At 33.8% G+C, this 25,874-nt stretch overlaps 1 protein-coding gene across 2 annotated transcripts in view; it reads right to left on the bottom strand.

Annotated features, from left to right (window-relative positions):
- LOC145694460 (phospholipase B1, membrane-associated-like) overlaps window positions 1-25,874 on the bottom strand; it is a 98,452-nt gene that overhangs the window by 13,141 nt on the left and 59,437 nt on the right. For both annotated transcript variants that reach the window (XM_081770752.1, XM_081770743.1), the window contains exon 5: window positions 11,945-12,104. In XM_081770752.1, the coding sequence (XP_081626878.1) occupies window positions 11,945-12,104 (160 nt within the window). The remainder of the gene's footprint in view (window positions 1-11,944; window positions 12,105-25,874) is intronic.

Below are 25,874 nucleotides of genomic sequence, written 5' to 3'. Positions count from 1 at the left end.
GGAAGAGGAAGAGAAACTGGTTGGGACATTGCCTAAGAAGAGATTGTATCATGAGGGACATCCTAGAGGGTATGGTGGCGGGAAAGAGAGGGAGGGGGCGAAGGAGACTACAATTAATGGATGATATTAAAACAGAAAGATCATACGCGAAGACGAAAAGGTTAGCGGAGGACCGTGGAACATGGAAGCTTCTCAGCTGCGGCAAGTGACCTGCCAATAAAGGCAGAATACCTATGATGATGAGATACTTACATTGTACTTTTATTATTTTAGAAGTTACTGTTTAGCTATTTTTAATACAAGAAGTTTGGCTATGGTAAATAAAACAGTAGTAGTAATTATATTTGTTCAGAAAGTCTTACGTTTAGAAATATTAAGCTTTTATGAATAGAGTTTGTTAAGAATTAAAAAGGAAAACAGAACAAATAAATACAAATTAAAATAAGAAAAAGATTCTTTGAACTGAGAATAATACTTAAGTTTCTAAGTTCTTCCTTTTATGCTTTAATGCCAAACATATATAATGAAATTGAATGACAATTTCCGAGATTTCTTTTCTTAATCGTTGTATGCCTATGGATGTTTATCTATTGAACTTAATTACAATTAAGACTCATTGCAAAGTATCTCTCGCGCACGCACACATCCTTTTTGTCTTAAATTTTAATGAACAATTTAAAGATAATGAAGAATATAAAGAAAATGGAAAGTGAGCCAAGTAGTATCAATAACTTAAATACAAAAAAGAATATAAAGAAAATAGAAAGTGAGCCAGGTAGTATCAATAATTTAAAGACAATAAAGAATATAAAGAAAACAGAAAGTGAGCCAAGTAGTATCAATAACTTAAATACAAAAAAGAATATAAAGAAAATAGAAAGTGAGCCAGGTAATATCAAGAACTTGAAGACAATAAAGAATATAGAGATAACAGAAAGTGAGCCAGGTAGTATCAATAACTTAAAGACAATGAAGAATGTAAATAAAATAGAAAGTGAGCCAGGTAGTCTGCAAACTGCTTTTAAATGAGATGATAATTTTTTCCGAGCGTTGTTTTATGGACAAGAAATTTGGATGTGCAGTTTATGACGTCATAACTATTGAGCATCCAAGTTTATACACTATGCGGAAGATCTTCAAAGAAATATTAATTCATGTAATAACATTTTATAGGTTCTATTTGGCTCCCTTTTGACATTCTTTGTTCTTCATCGGCCTTAATACGTATATTAGTAAAATAAAAAAATGGGGGATGCTTTGCAAAGAGCCTAACCTTGGAAATTCTTGATATTCAGCAATAAATTGACAAATATGTGAGGAATACTTTTCATACAGATACCCACGGATGTAACCACGAGGGGAGAGAGAGACGATCGGCCCATAAACGATATCCTGTCTCCTGAGCGCCAAAAATTGCAATCTTTGGTAGTCAAAGAGGTCACTAATTTTACTCTATCACTGTCTGTTTCGTTCACTGCACACTAAAAATTTGGGAGCCCTATACAAAATTCCCTTGTTATTGTTCAGCCTACACTTCTTATTTACATTCAACGGTGATGCAACGCGAACACAAAATGCTAGTATGAACCTTATAGAAGCTACAAAATTCGTTGTTAGTTACAATGAATTCAAATCTAATACGTACTTAACTACGTGAAAATTATGCATATTATTTAGTATTTTAATGTTCAGATATGCTAACTAATTGAATATTGCATTTTATAATTGCTTAATAGACTCATTCTACCTAGAATTGACGTACTGAAATAATATACAATATTACGATTTGAAATACATAATAGTTTAGATAACAGGTATTACGAAAGAGCTTTACATCCAAAGCCTGATTTAAACTTGATCCTTACGCTCCCAATCTAGATGGTTAGAAACGCGCTTAACTCAAACTTAGCAACTCCTGATTATTGAACTCTGCTTGCTATTAGACATGAGTTTATCAAGAAGCTGCATTAAATATGTTCGACAAATTTGCAGGTGATTACCACTTATTATTCAGAATCACAATTTAATTTATCAGGTGACTACTCAAGGTCTGCTAGACAGAAATGTACAGTTTGTCACAAAAAGTAGCAACACTTTGAAAAAAACAATGTTATATTGTTAATTCCAGCCCTATTTTATACACCTCGTTGGTCACACACTGTTCGACCGATCTTTTAATAGTTAACACTGAGTTTTATACATTAAGGGACCCTATAATCCAGCAATCAAATTTAATGCATATTCTTTATTATCACACTCTTTGTGAAAAGTTTATCGCTAAACGGTAGGTAAATTATTGAAAGTAAATGAAAAAAAGAAAATTCTTTACACGACAATCTTTATGACACTTCAGTCTTTTGTTACACCACCACCGGCAGCTCTTAATTCTGCCAACCAACGGGACATGTTGTTCACAAATGTTTCACTTAATGTAATATCCAGTTCGAGGTGATAGATTCAAACCAGTTCCTCAGTGATTTGTCTCCTAGACTGATATATTTCCCATGTCCTTTTTGTGACATAATATGCCACATATTCTATATGAGAATCATATTCACAGAACTTGGTGGCCACCATAATCTTTGGAAATTTATATTTTGAAACCAGTATGCTACAGTCCGTGCTCCGTGACACGGCGCATTGTCCTTTTGGAAAATAAATCAATTCAAATTAGGATCTGAGAAATACGTAGGTTGTAGTAACTTTACGTAGGTTCAGAATGTCAATGTATTATGCCGTATTAACTTGTTTATTCCAGATTTTAATTTATCCCATTTCATTTGAAGTAAATTATCCCCACAACATGACACTTTCATCAAATTTTCTTATTTTGGAAAAGTACTTTGGCTTCACATTTTCTCCTTCTCTCATCCAAAATTCCATTCCAAAGTTATTTCCAACAATCATAAACTTCTCCTCATCCAAGAAAATTACGTACCACCACTGTTCATGACTCGATGCACCGTGTCTACTTAAAACGAAATATATTATAAAAACACTTCGCTTTAGCCCTGATTCGTTTTACGTATCTTTAAATTATCATGTTATTATAATAAGTATATCAACTACTAATTACTAACCATAAACATGAATTGTGTCCAGATATCGTCGATTTATTCTTCTGTTTTATACGTACATGAAATATCAACAGCAACCATAGCTTTTGTACATATCTTCCAATTTCGTGTGTATAACTCAGTAATGATCTTTCCCATAACAACTAATAATCTTGTCAATAACAAACCAATAGTTTTCATCATAGTCTTTTCCATGACAACATGTCCTGTCAATAACAACGTTCTTTCTTTTAATTATATCTAAGCTATATGCTTAATTATTGCGCCTCTGATCAGTGTTGGTAAAATGGGTACAGATTAATTATAATAGGAATGCATCGCTGTATGAATGTCGCCCAGAACGGGAATTCCGTAACAGTATTATAGTGAAGGAAAGAACCCTGTATATTTTCAAAACATTCACTTTTTGAATAGCCCTCGTACTAATTATTACTAAATCAACTCTCCTATTAATTATTATTATTACATCAATATAAGTAGTTTTCTCTTCTCTTCTTTCTCCATATATATATCAATTCATTTATAACAACATTTTTCTTTTATTACTAATCACATATCATAAAGCGTCGATTCATTAAAAAATATTATTTGTGGGTCTATTCAAAATTATAAGTAACTGATGACTTACACAGAGTTACTAGTTAATTGTTCCTCTTTTACATTGAGCGATAACATTCATATACAAACAACATTATTTACAATTAAGATTGCCATCATATCACACGTCAACAACAAGATCAGAAGGTAATAATTACATTTAAAAGCTTCAATTTAAGTTCACTGTCATGGATTTCAAGTTAACACAATCAAATCTCTTTTGAACATGTAAAGTAAAATAAAGGTAAACATAACATTCAAAGTTAATACAAAGATAAGATAAATTAATCACATCATAACATGTTGCTCAAATATAAAGTCCAAATGAAGTATTCATAACACAACTCATAACATCTGAGAGAATAAATTAGGAATTGTTATCCATCCGTAACTCAAATCTAAGTTACATGGCCAAAAGGTTCAATCAAGCTAAACGATAAGTCACAAACGGGAATACAGCCATCTTCAACTACATCTATGCTAAGAATTTGAGCACAACTCTTAGCAAAAATAAATCCAATTCCTCCAATGGCACAACACACATCTACCAAGGAAGTTTCTTCGTCAACTTCAACCATTTCTGCGATGGAAGTATACAGCATCAAAGTATTCACTTGAAAATAATAATCTGGAGATACTCGAAAATTCATGTCACATATAGTTTCTTTCACATATTCTTTCTTGAACAACAGCTGTAGTGGTGGAGGTTTCTCACCTTCTTCCTTTTCATTGAAGATCTGGAAATAGAGCGATGTTACGTTCAAGCAGTTTCTTTCTCTGTTTTGGACATAATCTTTCAAATCATCCGTAATCTTCTCTATAGACGAATGCTTCAGAAAGTCAGCAAGTCCTTCATTCTTCTCTTTTCTTTCTTCTGCCCAATTTGTTAAATCTAAATTCCTTCTCGGCAACAAATCCATTAGTCGCGTGAGTGAAGATTTTATTTCTTCAGTATTCTTCTTCAACTGTTCTCTATAATTAACATCCCACAAAGGTATTGTAGCCTGTTTTATTCTGTCTTCTACGGATAACTGAACTTTCGCCTTTTTATAATCCTTATCAACAGAGTTTTCCAATTTTCGCTTACGTTGATCAGCTTCGACAACTTCGGCTGAAAGAACTCGCTTCTTCCAACTGTATCCATTCAAAATCTTTACTGCCATCTGTTGGTCTTCTTCAGTTTTGAAGATCAAATAAATCCAAGAACTCGCTCTTTTCGGCGACTTAATAGTATGGCTTCCCAACTTCAAATTATCAGTCAACAATTTCTTCAATTTCCCTAACCGGTATAATCTCGGCAGACCTTTCACTTCAATTTTGAATACGCCTGTAGTAGTAGTGGAGGTTTTCTTGACCGGAGATGACGGTTCTTCTTCAATTGTAGCATCTTCCGTATCATCATTCGTCACAGGTTCTATGGTTTCATTACCATCTTGTTCTTCACTATTTTCGTTTCGTCCATCTTCATCTAGCTTTTCATCTAGCTTTTCATCGTACAATTTTTGTTGTCGATCAAATTTCTGTTTTAGCTTTTCATTGTGTTGTTCGAATTTAGCATCTAGTATCTGTTCTAGCTTTTTATTGTATTGTTCGAATTTAGCATCTAGTATCTGTTCTAGCTTTTTATCTAGCTTTTCTTCGTACAATTTTTGTTGTTGATCAAATTTAGCATCTAGTAATTGACTAATCGTATCAACAAGATTAGAATAGAAATGTTCAGACACAGTTACGGCATTTCCAGATATGGTTTCATTTGAAATACTGGGTACTTCTTCAATCTCGGAATCCTGCATATTGCTAATTCTTTGGATTCTCTTCCCACTTCTCAAAGTAGTGAAACTCATAAAATACGTATACACATAAACTCAGTTCTTACTATTCTTCGGAACTAAATAGTATAGTATAGTCCCGTGTTTTCGGCACCAGATAAAACGAAATATATTATAAAAACACTTCGCTTTAGCCCTGATTCGTTTTACGTATCTTTAAATTATCATGTTATTATAATAAGTATATCAACTACTAATTACTAACCATAAACATGAATTGTGTCCAGATATCGTCGATTTATTCTTCTGTTTTATACGTACATGAAATATCAACAGCAACCATAGCTTTTGTACATATCTTCCAATTTCGTGTGTATAACTCAGTAATGATCTTTCCCATAACAACTAATAATCTTGTCAATAACAAACCAATAGTTTTCATCATAGTCTTTTCCATGACAACATGTCCTGTCAATAACAACGTTCTTTCTTTTAATTATATCTAAGCTATATGCTTAATTATTGCGCCTCTGATCAGTGTTGGTAAAATGGGTACAGATTAATTATAATAGGAATGCATCGCTGTATACTCACGAACTCTCTTCTAGCGTTTACATGTTTATCAGTTAAAAGTCGGTTCTTTCTCTTAGAGTTTACTTATGTAATCCTTTTTCATTAAATCGTCTGAAAATAGTCATCCGGCTTATGTTATAACCTGCATTAGAATAAATAGCCACTGCATTTCATGCCCCTGGGAGCTCTGTCTGATTGAGCCAAGCGAAAAACCTGTCGATCTAATCTCGCACTTGTTTTCATTTTCTGCCACACCGTTATCATTCAGAGGACGTACCATGCTCTTCTTGCTTCTGTATTATTCTACCAAAGATAGTATGATGTATACCTAGAATTTTGACAATTTGTCTATTTGAGTAGCCCTCACTTCGCAGTGTCAGAATTTGTCTTTGTTTACACACTTTTCTCATATTTCGAGTTTCTAGGGAATAATGAGATCCTTCAGCGTCTTATAATGTATGTGAAGCACTTTCGTTTAGAATGTAAACAAAACAAACATTTAATAATACATAATTTCATTTAGCAATCAATTCAGCGTCTTAATCTATCACTATAACTCTATTACAGCCGGAACATACTGATCTGTTTCAATACTGAATTCGTATAGTTTGGAAGTGCATCGTAGTTTCACACTGTGAAACAAAACTCTCTTGTTCCCTATGAAAACTGCTCTTTAAAATTCTAAGCCTAGTAATCATACTCTGAGATAACCAAGTTATTTTAAATGTGAATGTGAAATAATATTGTGTGATATACAGTTATTTTTATATCATAATAATTGCTTGTTTATTTTTCTCTTTTTTCTTTTGGAAGTTGAATGCTGAAGTCTAAGGGTAAAGTTGTGGTTAACCCTCTACTAAGATTGAAACGACGGGGAATAAAACACCTGGCCACTAAAATTCAAATATTGATCAAATTCTATCATGTTTTATTTTCATAAAACCAATAATTTGCCATCTAATCTAGAAAACGAACTAAGGTAATGGAAAATGGTTTACACACATAAGTTATCATCAACACAGAACTAGAGATTTAAGGCTGTATTAGACCATATGAAAAGTTATAAAGTAAATAAATAATTTCAGCTAGGAATTTAGATTCGTTGCTCACTAAGCATTTCTAAATAATTTTAGGAAGGAGAAACTTCTGCTTTCCTCGCAACTTTCTTACTTAAGAGAGATAGCTACTACTTACTGATAGTTCTAAACTACAGCCGTAGCTCAAGAAACCCGAAAGTTCATAATCATAGAAACGAAATTTTTCAAATAGTTTATACTAATTTTTTCCACAAGCCTTCGGGTCGCTGTATGTTATCGGTTAAAATCATGATTAATTAAAAAGTTCTAGTTGTTTATATTTAACATTTTCTTAGCTTGCCCAATTAATTTGTGGATATACTAATATTGTTCAAATCTAAATATATTATTACCTGTTAATGATTTAATTATACTCAAAACAGAGGTCTTGTGATCAATTAGCAGGAAGTTAGGGAACCAGTTCTCTTCTTGAAGAAGTTGTAGCTAGCAGAATAGATAGAGCACAAAACTCAGATGGCTGTGCGTGTGGAATAAAACATGTTTATCGTGAACACAGAAATGATACTCAACAATCAAATTTAGAATGTGTGCAAACGATAAGCGAATAGACAAACACGGGATTGTGTGAGAGGGAAAGATTTCAATGATTGCCCGTTACTTGCCGGGTTACAACGTCCCCAATCTACTCCAGGAGACAGTAGGATGATGTCACGAATCGCCTCTCAAACTACGACGCAGAGATCAAGGGTGAGGTGTTACAAACTCAGACCTCGATTTCGGGAGATCAAGGTCGATATTTCCCGGGTTACGGGCTCCTTACTCAACTCGACTTCCTGATGGTTCTTGGTCGCCATTGGCCAACGGCAGAGTTTCTAGGCTACCTCTGATCTCGGGGGGCTCCTTGAAGTTGGGATGTCTTCCACATAAGTCTGGTTATCTTTATCCAGAACTCCAGGCGGTCTTCATCCAGATGAGCGATGGTGATCAACAGCATCAGACCATCAACCAGAGACGAAACACATGGGCAAGGCAAATGAGCACTTGACGAAAGGCAGCTCAAAAGATCCCTTGATATTTGTGCCCTGCTTATTTAAGAGACGATTCTATGGACGTCAAAGCGTCATGACATATATTGCTCCTCCCAAAGGATATCCTTTCTGGTAATGACGAGGTATCAAGCTATGTTGATGGTGGGGAAGATTTGGAATGGGATCAAGAAAGTGATAAATTATAGAAAAATGATTTATGTTGTTTTGGTGGCACATGGATAGGAAAGGAAAGTTTCTGCAAACTTTAATGTACTTCAGTCGAGTTACGTAAGCTTATTTAACATAAATTCTCCGACTAAATGGAAATGCTCCATTCAATAAGTTCCGGAAGTATTTTCAAAACAATATACTTAACGATGTCAGGAAAAATTATATCACGTTAATTTTTATATACAACCCTTCCCTCGCCACACACTCGCAGAACCATTCATAAAGACTCTGAAACACTCTAGTGCAATATTCTCAAAATGCTTTCCATTGAAGGCAGATTTGAACTTAGGGGAGAGCATGAGATACAATCAGACGACTATCCGGTATGATCAAGAACTGTGACCTTTCTTATAGCCAAAAACTGATGCACGAGGAAACTGGTGTTGGCCAACTCATTTTGACTAAAACAAGGATACCAATCTTTGAACACACCCATATTCATCTGATTAGACCCCAGTGGATTTAATGCTTTTCCTTAAGCTCACATCTTCCCTTAAAGATGATTGTTTTGAGGGTGTTCCATTGACTTATGCGAATGTGACGGCAGTGTCGTACAGTTGACATCTTTCCTAGGATGTTCCACGCTTTTACGATCGTTGCTGCGAGTGTGTGGCGCTGGAAGGGATATATGTAGAAAAGTAATGTAATATTTTTTTCTGGCATCGTTAAGTGTATTATTTCATGGTAGTCCCGGAACTTATTGAAAGGACTGTGTAAATGCTGCTGACAACCAATAAACATCTGCATTTTATCTGCCATGGATATATCCATATCATTGTAATACCCACATTTTATCCTAATTCCTGGAATCATAAGTTCTAATTCAACTTATCGTATCAGTTAATAGTCAACAGATATCTATTATTATAATATTCTTTCAAATATTTTTTCAATCACTACCCGTTGATCAAACAGAGCAGTGATGGACAAACTTTCATTTAGGAGTGTAAAGGGTGTAATAAAATTTAATGTAGGCCTACGTTTTATAAAAGTCTTCTAATACTAAGTCCTATTGAAGTTTCTCACAGACTGGTTCAAATTTCAGTGCAGTCAGTGATTATTATTAGAAGTGAAGTTAAGTTCTCATCTGTCAGTTTGTTTCTAACACAACTCTCTAGAAGTAGCCTTATTCTTTTCATTCGTCAGATTAGTAATCAAATTGCGGGCCGGATAAAACCTTTAGAAGGGGGGCATCTGGGTCGCAGGTCGTAGTTTGTCCATCACTGAACTAAAACAGTGAACAACGTAGATATAATAAATGCTTATATCCCTTTCGTGACGTACCTGCACGATTATGCAGGTTGTGTAGATACTAACTATAATCATTAATAATTATATATTTTTGTGTTGCATATTATTTCTTCGGCCGAGGACGCCTCGCTACAATTTTGAGGGTTACATGAGCCGTACAGATGCGTCAATCCCACACAAGAGTGCGTATTTCTTTTGTTTGCGGTTGAAGTTTGGTGGGGATTTACAAAGATGTTAAAAAGTTTCCCGTACGGAAAAGGATATGATTTCTCTCATGTCCTCGACACATACAATACAATAACGAGATTATACAGAACTCAACAAATATATTACTTTTTTTTGTTTCTTTTCTAAAATAATATTCGCAGCACTATAAATTTTTTACACATTCTATGCCAATCTAACAAACCATTCCTATACTAACCACATGAACTCTCATCAGGAATCGAGTTAAAAAAAAAAAAATTGCAATCGCCAGCCTAATAACACAAACCGATCGACCTCAGTAGCCGGGAAATTTTACGAGATAATAGTTTATTTCTCAGAAATATTTTTCCGTTTACTTTCTATTGAAAACTTTCTGGCAATATTTGTAGTAAAATTGTTTACGAACATGGAATTGTTACAAATGGAATATATAAGCTTATATATATCGACCTATTTTCTTATAGAAGATGAGAGAGTCTATGGAACATTTACAACAACAAGGTTTATATTATATACTAGCAGCGTTCACCCCGCTTCGCTGCGGTCACCCCGGAACGCAATAAACTTTGTTACTTAGATAATTTTTACTTTTTCGCTTTCAAGTGATATGATAAAAACCATAGAAGATTGCAGTAAATGTTAACATTATATCGCCTGTCATTTATGTTAACCCGCCCCGCTTCGCTGCGGTCACCCCGGAACGCAATAAACTTTGTTACTTAGATAATTTTTACTTTTTCGCTTTCAAGTGATATGATAAAAACCATAGTAGATTCCAGTAAATGTTAACATTATATCGCCTGTCATTTATGTTAACCCGCCGAGTGACACGGTCATGCGGGTTGCATATAAATACGTTTATTTTTATACCTATGATGAACTAACAAAGGATTTGTACGTTATGGACACTTGAATGGTCAATTATCTCAAGACACTGGTAATTAAAAATTAAAGTGATATGATAAAAACCATCTAGGGTCCAAATCCTAATAACCCCCCAAAAATGAAAGAAATTGGTTCAGCCGTATTAGCGTGATGAGCTAACAAAGGATTTGTGCGTTCTCTTTTATATAATAGATAATTATTTTCTTCGTAATCAAGGCAAGAGCGCTCGACCAATTTTGTAGAAGAAGAAGAAGAAAGAAATGTAGGCAATATCTGTAGATTGGTAGATATATTTCTGTTTGCGTTGCTATAGTGATGTCAACCGTTGTCAAGGAGATGCTTTTTAATAATTGAGAGAATCGCCATGAGTTAAATGTCTGATTTTTGAACTGCTATGTAAGATAAGTAATTTCTCATCAAAATATAATGATTTAGAGTTAGAGATTGGTGTATGTTTCAGTATAATTATTGCTAATATACGTAATAACTAAAATACTTAAATACATATACCAATTGTAGCAATATATGTGGTTATAGATTAAAAAAAAAAAGTATTGTTAATTAAACGCAAACATTCGTTGATATATACACAGAGTGATTCAAAGAAACGGGAAATTTTGAAAGTTGTGTTGGCAACAGTGGGCGTTTGGTAACATTGAATAACGTACACTCTTCATTTAGTTATCATGGATGCTTGAAGTGGTGTGCAACATGCTTTCGCGATCAAAGCGTTTTACAAGAATAATGACAGTGGAGAGCGCACGTAGAGAATTCCGCCGTCATTTTAATTTAAGACGCCACGATCGTGTTTCATCAGCACATGGATTCGTAGTTTCGAGCAAACTGGTTCTTCAATGAAAAAGAAAGCTTTAGAACCTTTCGTATACCAGACAATATCCAAGCTGCTCGAGATGCTGTCATAATATTTCTTTTTGTTCAGTCATGCTAAAAGCAAAGTGTTCTTTAGTCGACCTGCTACAATGGAAGAATTGAAAGCCAAAATCCAAGGGGAAAATGCCGAAATTACAGTTGAGGTGGTACATTAAACCATGAACAATGTAACGGAGAGACTGCATGAATGTTTGCATAGATTATGATCTCACCAGCAAGATGTCATCTTTAAAAAATTAATTGTACTGTGTGTATTTTAAAATGGCATTATTTTTACTATTAAACGAGATTTTTTAAATAAAATTGTTTCCATGAAATTTAATTTTCAAAATTTCCGTTTTCTTAAATCACCCTGTAGTAGATGCTAAGCATATCGCAGTTGATAATGTAACACTTACCAAAAACATGCGTTAAACTGACAATTACGCGTGGGACGTTCTTTTGCAAATAGTCGAGGGCTGCTTGGATATTAAGTTTATGCCATTCAGCGCTTTGTCGCTCTCCTTCATAGCAATGATAACTACACAAATCATTGACACCAATGTTGACTGTGATCATCTGTGAAGAATGAAAATACTCATGATACACGTTCTAATGCTTACGTCTTACAATCTAGTATTATGTGTGTTCATCGAAGATGTTCATGATGATTGCTGACACTTTTTTCATGTATTATGTAATGTATATGCAACGTATAAAAGACAAAGATAAGATACTTAGAATCGAGGTCAGAGCTGCCTAAATTTATGAACCAACATTGATATTATTTTGACTCATTTAATATCCCTCTTAACGTTTTTGAGCATCTGAAATATTTTGAATATCGTAATTTCAGATAAATTTCATGAATAAAAAAAGGAAAAATCTATTAGGTTATCTATCAGAATTTGTTTATATTTTTATAGGTATTATGGATTTATGCAGCACCATATTGCTAAAACCTTAAAAATAGGTTTGCAATCTACCTCAAACGTGACCGGTTTTGTGACGTAAAAGGCAGTTAGAAACTTCTGGAGGCATGTCGAACGGAGACCTCTTGTCTGGGTCGCAAACCCCAAACAATTCTCATACATGAAAACTACTGAATGGCCTTAACATCCACCCAGTTCCTCCAAGAAGTAATTTAAACTAATGCAAGTCTTGGGGGCGTAGATAGCGTAGCTCAGAATTAGAAACATGGGAGTAGAATTTCAAAGATAAAATTCGATAACACAGAAATAATTTAGAACAAGAATTTAATGAACTGATCTTGAATGACTGAAAAACTACAGAGCATGATGTGGACTGGTATGACTTAAAGACTAGAGAAGACAATGCATAATCACTTACTTTTGGTAACGATGACGAGCAGAACCTCTGATGGACAGAATGACGGAGTGACAGAAACTAATTATGAATAATTTGACTCGCAGAGTTTCGACGTCAAAATAGCACTTCTCCTACCCGGAAGAGAATCCGGTAGTATTTATATGATTTTTCCGTCATGTCAACATTCTTGCACATTCTTTCTGAGTCTTCCTAGTTCTAGAAGTCATCGCCGGTCATTTGCATTGTAGAAGTCAAGGCACTCTAAATTTTCCATTGGATTATGAATCCTAAAGAATATTCAAACTGCCTTCACTTCATACATTGCCTGTTTTATACAAATTTTAAAATCCAATTAAATATTATGTTTCTTTACATTGTGGTACACAATATTCCCTGTGCTTTAATTAAATATTTTGTTTCTTTGGTGGTTGAAACAAAAGCTTGGAGAAAAAAATAAAAAGTTAAACCAAAACCAAAAATTACATAAAATGATAATAGTAATAATAATCAATTCTTCTTAAAATATTGACCCATAAATTATGAAACACCCTATATGTTATATAAAGTATCCTATACGTAATACATGATGTATAAAATGAACATCAAAATAAATAAAAGAAAAATAATGCTTGATTGAAATTAAAAAAAAAAATGTTCTGAAATATTGTCCACATTGGATTATCCTGTATATATAAAAAGAATATTTTATTGTAATGGTAAATAAGTCTTTGCAATATTGTCAGTTAATATCTGTTAAAAGCAGACACATAACAGTTCAGGAACGTAGAATAAGCAAAGATGGTATGAAGTCATGTTAGATAACAGATTATTTTTCTGTCGACTTATCACTTTATGTCTGTGGGAACAAATAACCATTCTCTGTTGTTGGCTCAGAGACCAAGTTCTCAAGAATGTTCAGAGCGCGTTGCCAACTGCATTTAAATTCACCAAGTTTTAATCACTCAAAGTATGTGGATATACACAACTTAAGAAGTATATAATCACTGGAATAAGCGCTTGCACACAACACTAAAATATATTGTTTAGGGACATGCACTCACTCACTTATTTCATCACTAAGTATGTGTAAATAATACAAAAAGGTAAATTAAATCACTTCACTCAGTAACTCTAGGATATTTAGAGTTAGCAACACTCTTTAATATTCACAGTTGATAGCGGAAATGCAGCGTAGTAGTATTCAATGACAGCGGTAGCAGGGGGGAAACTGGAGATGCGTAGAATGACACTGATTAGTAGAATCCCCTCGTAAGATGCTACAGAGCTGGTGCTGAATGCATCTTGTCTTTATTTGTCTGTGTGTGAAGTCAGTTAATAGTACAAAGTTTGTTAAAATAATAGTTTTTTTTCGGTGTTTCTTATTTTATGGTGTTCATGGTGCTTCCTACACAATATAGTGATAGGTCCTTTGTGTGTGTGTGTGTGTGTGTTTTTTTTTTTTTAAAGTTCTAGTGGATTGTGAACAAAAGTGAAAAAGAAAATGTGAATTCAATTACAGTTCAGAGGTGTTGTGCATCAAAGTGAAACCACTGTTTCCCTTTTCTTTTTCCATCCTCACTTCTTTTCATAGCTAGTCCTGCTATAATTATCTTGTAGAAATCATCCTCTAATCAATCAGTCATGTTGCTTTTAGTTGTTAAAAAAAAATTCGTGATCTGCATTGCCTAGGAAGGATATATATAGGGTAAAGGAATGCTCTGTTTTAGATAATAGTCATTTGCATATCGCAAACGGCTAAACGAGTTTTATTCAAAGAAATTGAAGTAAAGTTATTACTGGATACAGGAATATTAGAAACATGATTACTGGGAATAGAAATATTGACATCGTCATATAAATGTAATGAATTTGACGTAGATGCAATTACAAATTGATTGTCACGTGACTCGAATGACAGATTAGAAACATAATGAGGTACGTGAGGGCCAGTGGGTTGCGGTGTTGCCAAGTTTCGCATACAACATTTCGAGAAGGTGCAATCATATTTGAACAACAGTCTTATAAATAATATAACTGCAATAATTATACAAACTAATGTCGTGGCTTCGATGATAAAAATAATTTGTCCGTCCATTCTCTGTAAAAGAAAGAGAGTGAAGGGACTACTAAATATTTTGGCCATAACGAAATAAAATAACATAATATCTACAACAACTACAAGCAATAATAAAACTTATTTCCTATTTCTCAACTACTTTCTTTTGTGTTCTCTCCGTCTGTCTGAACCTTAGAGATCAACTATGAAGTTTCTATAAACATCATATACAAAAGGTACGTTATTCAATCTTAACCTAGCTCAGGATAGTGTAAATCCTGAACAGTCTCAAGCCTGTAAAATAGGGAGAGAGGTTGAATCTCGTGCCTCAATACACTAGTCTTACTATTAATATCGTATATCCTTAATAAAATATTCCAATAAAATCTAAATGTTCCCTGCGCTTTAATACGCAGACCAAAAATAACATACTCTTAACATGATTGCATGAAAATAAGACTAACAAATTTAGCATGACGTCTCACACCTTGGTAGCCTTAGATCATGAATTGAGTTAATTCAAATAAAAACTAAATACATATATGAATTATTATCATAGTCATTCTATCTTAAATTATTTAGAGAAAACTTAAAAAACTCAAAATCAATACTGAACTTTGGAATGAGGTGTGGAAGTGTACTTGTGCGTCATGCAAGGTACAGTGCCCACATTCCTATGAACTATCTCTATTAACTTACAATACTAACTTTCTTCTACTAATATTTGGAAGTATTTGAGTAAAAAGAAAACTAATATTTTGTTTCTCTTTTCTTTTTTTTTAAATATATTTTCCAGGTATGTATGCTGTCACTGATATACATAATAAACTTAAATACATAAATATATTGATAAGGATAAAATAAATATACATAGTTCGGTAAGTAGTTCAATGATTACTACCTTCAAGATTGTTTGCATGTGAGTTAGCGTAATTTTTCTCTAGTTTTCTCAATTTAAAAAATAAATACAACAATAGAGCAAGAAACAAAACTAACATAATCGGGATTACAATTGAAAAAATGCTATGCAAGTTGTCAAAATGTAGCATATGCAAACTATTTTCATTGAGTTTGAGTGATTCTAATTCAGCACTGATTTGATCTAAAGATTTAATTGCATACGTTACATTTAAATGTGGAGCTGAGATATTTATTGTCAAAACAACATTCGTGTTGACCACATTAATAGTTTGCCTTGAGGGCAATACAGTGTGTTTTATAAAGATGTTTTCAAAGTTTTCATACAAAATAAATTGTGTTTTGTTGTTACCATAGACTAGTGGTTCAGTATGAAGAACATTATGAGATGTTCTTTTTGTAATGTGTCCTGGTATTAGAGAATTAACTAATAACCCTGCAGGAGTATAAAGATGACTATACTCAAACTTATGTGAAATAGTTTGAACTTCGCAATTAGTAAATGATTTATTGAAAACCATGTTCGTTAAACATTTCGATGGGGAAGTGACTCGTAAACTAGACGTCTCGCATAAAAATAAAAATGAATGCCATTTACATAACAACTTATTGATTTCCATGAATTTGTTGTCGCTTTCATATACCTGTTCTGGAATATTATATTTCACAAGCTTATCAGAATGTAACATTCCTAAATTGGAAACTTGAAACAATTTTGAAATTTTGTTTGGTGTTACTACTGGTGTTTTCAAAACTAAATCTACATTCAGTGTTTCAAAATTGAAGTTAACCAAAAATACAGATGAAATTGAATAAAATAAACCTATATCATGAACATACAAAGTATCTTTTAAAATTGCATGGTTTTTAACTAAACTTAAAGCTTGCTTTGAATTTAATATTTCGTGAGTCACTCTATTTTGAAGAATATCAGATATCATTTTCATAATCCTTTGCTGTGATTGATAGTATGTAAACATTGCAAGCAAATAGGTTTCTATGCTAACTACTTTACAAAATCCTTCTTCTATCTGTGATTTCATTTTCAGCATAGTGTGTTTGACTGTTAAGGCTACATTCTGTACAATTTTAACTTCATGATTAAAAGCTTTCTTGAGATTTTGAACCTCAGTTGTTAACAAATAATCATGTTCCTGTAACGCATTTACAGATGCCTTTAATTGACTAGTTTGATAAAAATTATAACCTGAAAGACCTAAAGATGTAAGACCAAGTATCCAAGATACAATTGATCTCCGATTACGTTGTTTAGGTACACAATGAACTGAATTGTTCGAAAATTGGAAAGCACATGGTATAACGTCTCTAATTTCTGCAAAAAATTCTCTTTCATGTTCCAATAATTCTTGCCTGAATTGAGTCCAATCTGTACAACTATCATTGTGTGGTAACGTGAAATTAATATCCAAATGAATCCGAAGCGTAGTATAGATGTTCTCTGCATCATGAACTGCAAAGCCTGCTTGCGAAATAGCAATGCCTAGTTCTGCTAAAGTAATTTGTTGCTGAGGGTCAAGATTTAGCTCACAGTAGCTACTCATGGACCATACAAGAATCAGAGTCATGGAAATCCAATTCATCTGAAATGAATAAAAATTTCCACTAAGCGGCTTGTTGAAAATGAAATCTCAGATTTAAAATTTATTTATAGGATGTTCTCTAATCTAATATTTACTTTACAGGATCATTTTTTTTCTCTAATGTTGATTCGTTTCTCTAAGTGTGGAAGAAAAATCCATAATTCCTAATCTAACCCAAAAGGATAGAATAGAAAACGACACAATTGAAGATTATTAAATTACGTTTTGATATTGAAATTTAGAAAATGTTAACATATTTCTATGTCAACTTCCGTCGATTGTCTGGACTTGGTTGAGGTTCAGCGTCCAGAATTCGCTGAAGCATATCAAAACGCAAAATAATAAGATAGTCCACCACCAGTTAATACCTATACTAGATAATGTTATATTTCATAAACTCTTTTTTTTTTACACTAACGTTCCCATTTGGCAATTGGAATCTTCGTAAAACGGTCGTAGTCTTCTAATGTCAAATGAATCCTCGACTTCTTCATTTTTCGAATTTCGATAGCGAATTCGATACGAATTTTCATTCAATTTTTCAACAATTGTCCCTTGCGTTCTAAATTTGTTTCCAAAGCAAGCCGGAACTCCTTTCTGCGGGTTAACATCTTGGATTAGGACTTTCTGTCCTAAATGAAATTTTTGATCGGAGTATTTTCTCTGAAAGTATTGTTTCTGCGATTCGAATCTCTTAGAAAGATTTTTCGCTGCAATCTCCCTCGCATCCTGTACATTCTTGATTCGGACTTCGTTCTCCACGAACTTGCATGGAAGATCTAACTTCGCATCCAACATCGTTCTCGCTTCAAATCCGAAAAGAAGATAAAAAGGCGCAAAACGGGTACCTTCATGTTTGTGGGTATTAATACAAAATGTTATATTTGCCAAAGCCGTGTCCCAGTCATTTGATTTCTTGTTTACAAAATGTCGAAGGCATGTTTGTATTTTGTCGTTAAATTTCTCAGCTAATCCAATGGTATAGCTACTAGCTGTATTCCCAAACTTCAACTTCATGTTGAATCGTTCTGCCATTTCTTCCATGATCTTCGATTTGTGGGATGTCAATCTATCTAAGTAAATTAATTGAGGAATACCAAACTTGAGAATTATTTCCTCATAAATGGCATTAGTTATCGTTTCTGCCGTAATGTCAGGAAGACTTTTAGTCACCAAATATCTTGTACAAGCATCCACCATTGTTAAAATGTATTTATGTCTGTGTGTAGCCGATAAGGGAAAAGGCCCACACTCGTCGATCACTATTGTACTCATAGCAGAGTATGCTGGATAGGTTTGTGGATGTAGAGGTGTTCGACCAGATCTTCGTTTGTTCACCTGACAAGATATACACTGCTGACAACGTTTCTGTATGTACTGCTTTAAGGCTGGCATGTAAACTTTCTTAACTGCGGCTGAATACGTTTTTGAAAAACTTAGATGTCCCCCTCCTAGATTAGAAGAATGAACACAGTCAAAAACATAGTCTCTCAAAGAAGAAGGAATACATAATAAATAATTAATTCCTCCAGGATGTTTTTGTTTACGAAAAAGGCGTCCATCCTTGATCTCAAAGTAGTACGATTGTCTTTCCGTCTTCGCGTCCTTCGGTTCTTCTCCTTCCAAAACTCGGATGATTGGACCGCAAAAAGAGTCCTCCCTCTGATGTTTGCCGACATCAACGTCCTCCTTGAATGAAATGAATGTATTCAGGTCTTCAACATCAAAGTCCTCTTTTGTTGGTTGATTATTTGTTTCCCTGGAAAGTACATCTGCCACATTGTCTGAAGACTTAACATGAATAGGAATATACTGATATTCTGCTAGCTGTAGTTGCCATCTCGCTAGCTTCGATGGTAGGTTAGGAGTATTTTTCAAGTAGGTAATTGACCTATTGTCACAAAGCAATTTGAACTCTCGACCAATTAAAAATACTCTAAGCGCTTTGAATGCACTTAACACTGCGAGTAACTCTAAAGAATAAATGTCCAAATTCTTCTCACTGTCTCGCAAATTCCTGCTGTAGTAGGCTATTGGATACCACTTCTTATCTTCATCGCATTGCATCAAAATTCCACTCACAGATTTTCGGGAAGCATCTGTGTATAAAGCTAGAGGTTTCTTCGCATCGTACGGCTTCAATATGGGTGTCTTCATCAATTCCGATTTTAATTTATCAAAACTTCTCTGGTGTTCGTCTGTCCAATGAAATTTCACATTTTTTCTCGTCAGTTTTTGAAGAGGGTCCACTATTTCTGCATAGTCCTTTACGAATTTCCTAACATAATTCGTAAGTCCCAAAAATGATTTTAATTTTTTAGTTGATGTAGGTATCTGAAATGTTTTGATTGAATTAATGATCTTGTCCGAAATTTTGTAACCAAACCTGGATAATTCATGTCCTAACGCTATTACTTTATCGTGGATAAACTTACATTTCTCAACAGAAAGCTTCAGACCTACATTACGTAATCTTTGAAACACTTTTTCTAAAATCTCAATCATCTGCTCCTGAGAATTCGTTGAAATCAGGACATCATCCATGTAACACATAACATGTTCAGGATAAACGTTCGCTAAACACATAGACATAATTCTACTAAATATTGCTGGAGAATTTAAGAAACCTTGGGGAATTGAACGATAACGAAATGACCCGATTTGAGGCAAATTAAAAGCTGTATAAGGTCTAGATTGTTCTGCCAAAGGAACACAATGAAATGCATTCTTGATATCTAACGAACAATAGTACAGTCTTCCTCCTATAGTAGATAAAATGTCATGTATTGGTGGTAAAGAGACGGATTGTAACACTGCGTGAGAGTTAAGGAGACGCGAGTCCAAACATAGACGTAAATCTCCATTTTTCTTCTTTACAAACAGTACGGGAGAGTTATATGGGCTTTCACTATATTCAATCACTTTTTGGTCTAAAAGAAGATTGATTTGTTCTCTAATTTGTGGTCTAAGGGCCGCAGGAATGGGATACTGTCTTCTATAGAAAGGAACCTGTGTTTTTAACTCTATTACATGCTCATAATTCTTAATTCTCCCTATAGAATCCTCTGACCAAGCAAAAACGTCGGCATATCTATAGCATAAATCAATCAATTGTTCTCTAATCTCAGGTTTAACCTCTGTACCAACATCCAGTTTTGTACTATCAAACAATTTCTGATCTTTCAACAACTGCTCTGAATCTACATCCTCTGACTGTACATTGAAACATTGAAAATCACTTAAATATGCTAAATCTTCGGCATACCCTAAAATCTCATTTTTCGCTAACGAAATTGAAGACACAAAAGGATTAATAACTTGTACAAAGTGTTGTTTGGGAGATAAAACTGTCCTAGGAATCAAAATTCCTGTCTTGTCTTGTAATGATTTGTTTGGTTCAAGTAACCATTCTTTTCCTGTCTTTGAATTCGCTAATTTTACTTCAACAAATTGTTTCGTTCGAGGCGGAATAGTAACATCATTAACCAAAACAAACGCAGGGTTCATACTATTACAAACTAAATTATTAGCCTGTGGTGATAATTCCTTTGAAATATCCCTGTTATCACTTATAGCAAACCTAGGAGGTTTTCCAAATCTACGTAGCAACAAAACATTTCTATTCAAGTCTATTTGTGCTCTCTGGGATACTAAAAAATCATTCCCTAACAACATGTCTTGGGAAAAATTGTTTAGCACGCGAAAAGCATGATGAAATGTTCTCCCATTAATCTTAAAACGAACAATTGCTATTTTATTTATCAAAAGAGAATTTTGAGTAATTCCTTTTATGCGTGTATCAATATTCAAAATCTTAGCCTTTGGTGAAACTAAATCTTCTCTAATTATTGATATTTGTGAAGCAGAATCTAACACAGCATGAGCATTCTTATCTTCTATCAGTATTGGCATTAAAATCATATTGTTTTGAGTGGTAATGGACGATTTTACAACATGACCCTTTTTCCCGAATACTGCGTTATCTGTAAATGTACCTCCCACATTTACAGACATTACGCGTTTAAAGACTGCTTCCGCAATAAACATGTATCCTCTGTGTGAAAACCATGACCACAAACAGAACAAATGGGATGTGTTTGTGCCTGAGTCGGATAATGTTGATAATTACTACCATACATAGGTGTTTGGAACTGGTAATTATGAAAATTACCTCTAGGATAAAATTGATTTCTCGACTGGCCTCGAAAATTTCTATAGTTACCACGGATCGACCTCTAAAATTTCCTCTTTGACTAGAGTTATGATTCTGATTTCCTCTATTTTGTCTGAAAAAGTTATTCCCTTTTCCTTGAAAATTCTGTCTGTTTTTATTACCATTGTTTTTATTACTACTATTACTGTTATTCTGATCAGATTGTTGCTGACTAATCTGTAAAGTTAATTTCTCTAACTTTTCCTCTAATGACTGCAATTGATCGGAGCTAACTGGACTTTGTGCCTGATTACTTGATTGACTCTGCACTTTCGGTTCACTAGCCTCCTGCTTAACTAACTTTTTCTTTTTCTTCCTCTTTTCCTGATTGTTCAGCGGTTTCACCTCTACTTCACTATCTGACTCGACCTCGGAAGAATCTGCTGTTAATGAAGTTTTCAACTTTGGAAGTACGGATTTCCAAGATTGTTTCGTAACGGAAGTATTACGTTCGCGTTTTTCCCTTCTCTGTACACGAGCTTTATTTTTCTCAAGCTTAACTAAAACACCTAACATTTCTTCTACAGTTGTAAATTCATATACTCCAATGCGCTCTAAATAATAAGGTTGTAATGCAGAGGCTATAAGAGCAATCACCCTTTCCTCTGACAACTTGTCATCAAATCTCTGAATCAGCAAAAGCATGTCATACACAAAGTTCGTAACTGGTTCATCAGGTTTTTGTATTCTTTCTCGCAATTGATCTTCTATATCTAAACCTAGTGTAGATCTACCAAATTCCTTAAAAATAAGTGTTTTTAAATTGTCATAAGATTGTGGCTCTTCACTTTGTCTCTGTAAAAATACCCGTAACCTTTTTCTAAATTGCCCTGTAAATGCTAAAGGTAACATTTCCTTTTTCTTAGTTTCGTCCCAACCATTGATCCTACATACGTCATCATATTCTTCCATAAATAAACGTATATCATCACCACTTTTGACATCGAACCTCGGAATAGGCAACAAACCTCGAGCAATCTCAACCTTAACCGAATTGTTTGCCGGAGTTTCTGTATTCGTTCCCTGATTCATTTTGCTGTTTAGCCTAGTATTATATTTATGTGGAAATCTTGTTTGCGTTTGCGCTGTATTCTCTAATTTCACTACATGTAAATGTATATCATCTAACAATTCTGTTAACTCATCAATGGGCATGAGCAAAATAAGGCAAGAAAATAATCTTTTAACTTAAATAACTAATATAACATTGTACTCTATGTAATATAACCTTAAATTTCTAAACCACCTTAAATACAACCTTAGCACTTAAATTCTAAAACGTTTAAATACACTTTGAAATATGATTGCACACTCCCGCTCTTGGTGAAACATTACGATACCGAAATCAATTTGAACAGTGAATTTCAACATACAAAATAGCTTGTAACACTATCCAAAAGACCGCGCACTCCACCATGCTAAAACCTTAAAAATAGGTTTGCAATCTACCTCAAACGTGACCGGTTTTGTGACGTAAAAGGCAGTTAGAAACTTCTGGAGGCATGTCGAACGGAGACCTCTTGTCTGGGTCGCAAACCCCAAACAATTCTCATACATGAAAACTACTGAATGGCCTTAACATCCACCCAGTTCCTCCAAGAAGTAATTTAAACTAATGCAAGTCTTGGGGGCGTAGATAGCGTAGCTCAGAATTAGAAACATGGGAGTAGAATTTCAAAGATAAAATTCGATAACACAGAAATAATTTAGAACAAGAATTTAATGAACTGATCTTGAATGACTGAAAAACTACAGAGCATGATGTGGACTGGTATGACTTAAAGACTAGAGAAGACAATGCATAATCACTTACTTTTGGTAACGATGACGAGCAGAACCTCTGATGGACAGAATGACGGAGTGACAGAAACTAATTATGAATAATTTGACTCGCAGAGTTTCGACGTCAAAATAGCACTTCTCCTACCCGGAAGAGAATCCGGTAGTATTTATATGATTTTTCCGTCATGTCAACATTCTTGCACATTCTTTCTGAGTCTTCCTAGTTCTAGAAGTCATCGCCGGTCATTTGCATTGTAGAAGTCAAGGCACTCTAAATTTTCCATTGGATTATGAATCCTAAAGAATATTCAAACTGCCTTCACTTCATACATTGCCTGTTTTATACAAATTTTAAAATCCAATTAAATATTATGTTTCTTTACATTGTGGTACACAATAATATAAAGTGTTTTATACAGACAGTACGACATCAGTTCTTGAAATGCACGTCTCATTATTTTCAAGGAATTCAGTTTATCACAAACTCCTTTATATACAATGGATTGGCTACTGGAATATTGTTTCGGAAGATATTTGTCTTGTATGTTTTGCAGTTCAGTAAGAAATACGCTTGTGAGCCGTGTGTATTATAGCCATTCTGGTAAATATTTTTTTCAATTAAATCACTGCTTACATTACATTTACTGTGTTTGTTCATGTATCCGTTTAGGAGAGAGAAAATCTCAAGAAATGCTTGATGGATCAACATCAATTTCGGCCAAAATATAGACGGTCGTAACTTGGAAGTCAAGATCGTTGGTGGAGGTGATCCATTCAGTTGATCCCATGATACTGACAATCACAAATCGGTTTTCCATACTCCTATTGGAATAATCATGGAAACCATCCTTACTTATTAGACTACCCGCAGTGCTGTTGAGATTATCGAGTTAATATAATGGTTATGGCATAATGCTAAAATGAAACTAAATTATTTTCTACTCAATAAATGTAAAAACTTAAGTTTAATTAATTTGATTTGAAGTAAAATGCTATATTTAAGCCTAGGCTTGGTAAATTTTGATTGTTAAGGGGTTTAGTTTACCAAATACTAAACCAAACTCCTTCACGTGGTATACTCATTGGCACTCTTACTTGTTTCTCTTTGCTTTGCAAACTTCAAATTTTGACCAATGTTTAACGTATAAGATTCCGAATATGATCATGGGTCAGGGTTTCTGTAGAACTTTCAACCTCAATCCATTAGCATTCATTCTATTAATTGCCTAACTTAGCAATTTTACTACTGTTATGTATTAAAATTAAAAATACCAGGCAAGATTTCACCAACGAATATAGCGGGGCCAGAATCTTCCAATATCCTCAAGAGATTTCTATTCCGTCTTAAAATAAAGTGGCTTAATGGGGTTTTGAGATGTGAGACCGTAGCTTAGTTTTCGAAAAATATGTCAGTAGCATAAAGTTGGGAAAACATTAGTGCCGGCTTTCTGCCTTTTTTATAATTTCACAGTTGTTTTAAGCTCTGGTAAGGAATTAATAAATGTCATACCTGGCTATTTTATAGCACCAATCCAATAATATTCATTTTGTCACATCTTTCTCTTTCTCATTGAAATTGTGAAGTAAAAGTAATGTTTAATTTTAAAACGTTTAAAACAAGTAAAACTAACTGGATCAGGGTACCATTCGACTACAGTATGAATTAGGAAATGAACATTTACTGAAATTATACAGTATTATTGTATTTTTGTTATAAAAATGAATAGTCGATTAAATCCGAACTGCGTAATTCATTTTTCTTTAATTTTTCTTGACTATACTTCGTAAAAAGCTACCATGTAGATATATTCAAACCCAGCTACTAGCTTCCACAATCTGCAAAATGATAGTTATTTTTCTTAAAGATTTAATTATTATTAATTTTTCTCTACTTTCTCTTGGATTGTCATTTTTTGTTTATGTAAAGGATTTTCATGTCAAACATTATTTATTTTTCATGTTCACGTGTATAGCAGTAAAATAAATAAATAAACATTATTTTTATTATAACTATTTTCCTTCGATACAGAAATGCTATTCAAAAATTATAAGGGGCTACGATGACTCAGTGATAGAACGCTTAGTTTTGACACGTGGTATTCCTGGTTCAATCCCATCCCACGCCAAATAGTTGTGCGGTATACAAATACGGTATGTTCAAGTTTGCCAGCGTCCTTCCGTTTTCTCCCACTCTTTTTCATTCGAGTATTTAGTTCATTATCATAATCACCGTCTCCTTTAGTTTGGAGCATAGTCGTGGAAAATTACATTAAAAATAAATCTTATGAATTATTATACAAACTTAAATACGTTTGAAAGTTCATTATGCAAATAGCAATAGTAATTTTATAGATTCATGATGTTTGCTACGTGATCAAGTAGAAAGAAGCAAGACTTCACGAAATATTTTTCAAATGCATCTTTCTTAGATGACAACCCGACAATAATTA

This window comes from Thermobia domestica, chromosome 1 (genome assembly GCF_964235325.1).
Source record: "Thermobia domestica chromosome 1, izTheDome1.hap1.1, whole genome shotgun sequence".
Taxonomy (NCBI): Eukaryota; Metazoa; Arthropoda; class Insecta; order Zygentoma; family Lepismatidae; genus Thermobia; species Thermobia domestica.
The sequence above is the reverse complement of the archived record's forward strand: the minus strand, read 5'-3'. Positions and strand labels throughout refer to the sequence as shown.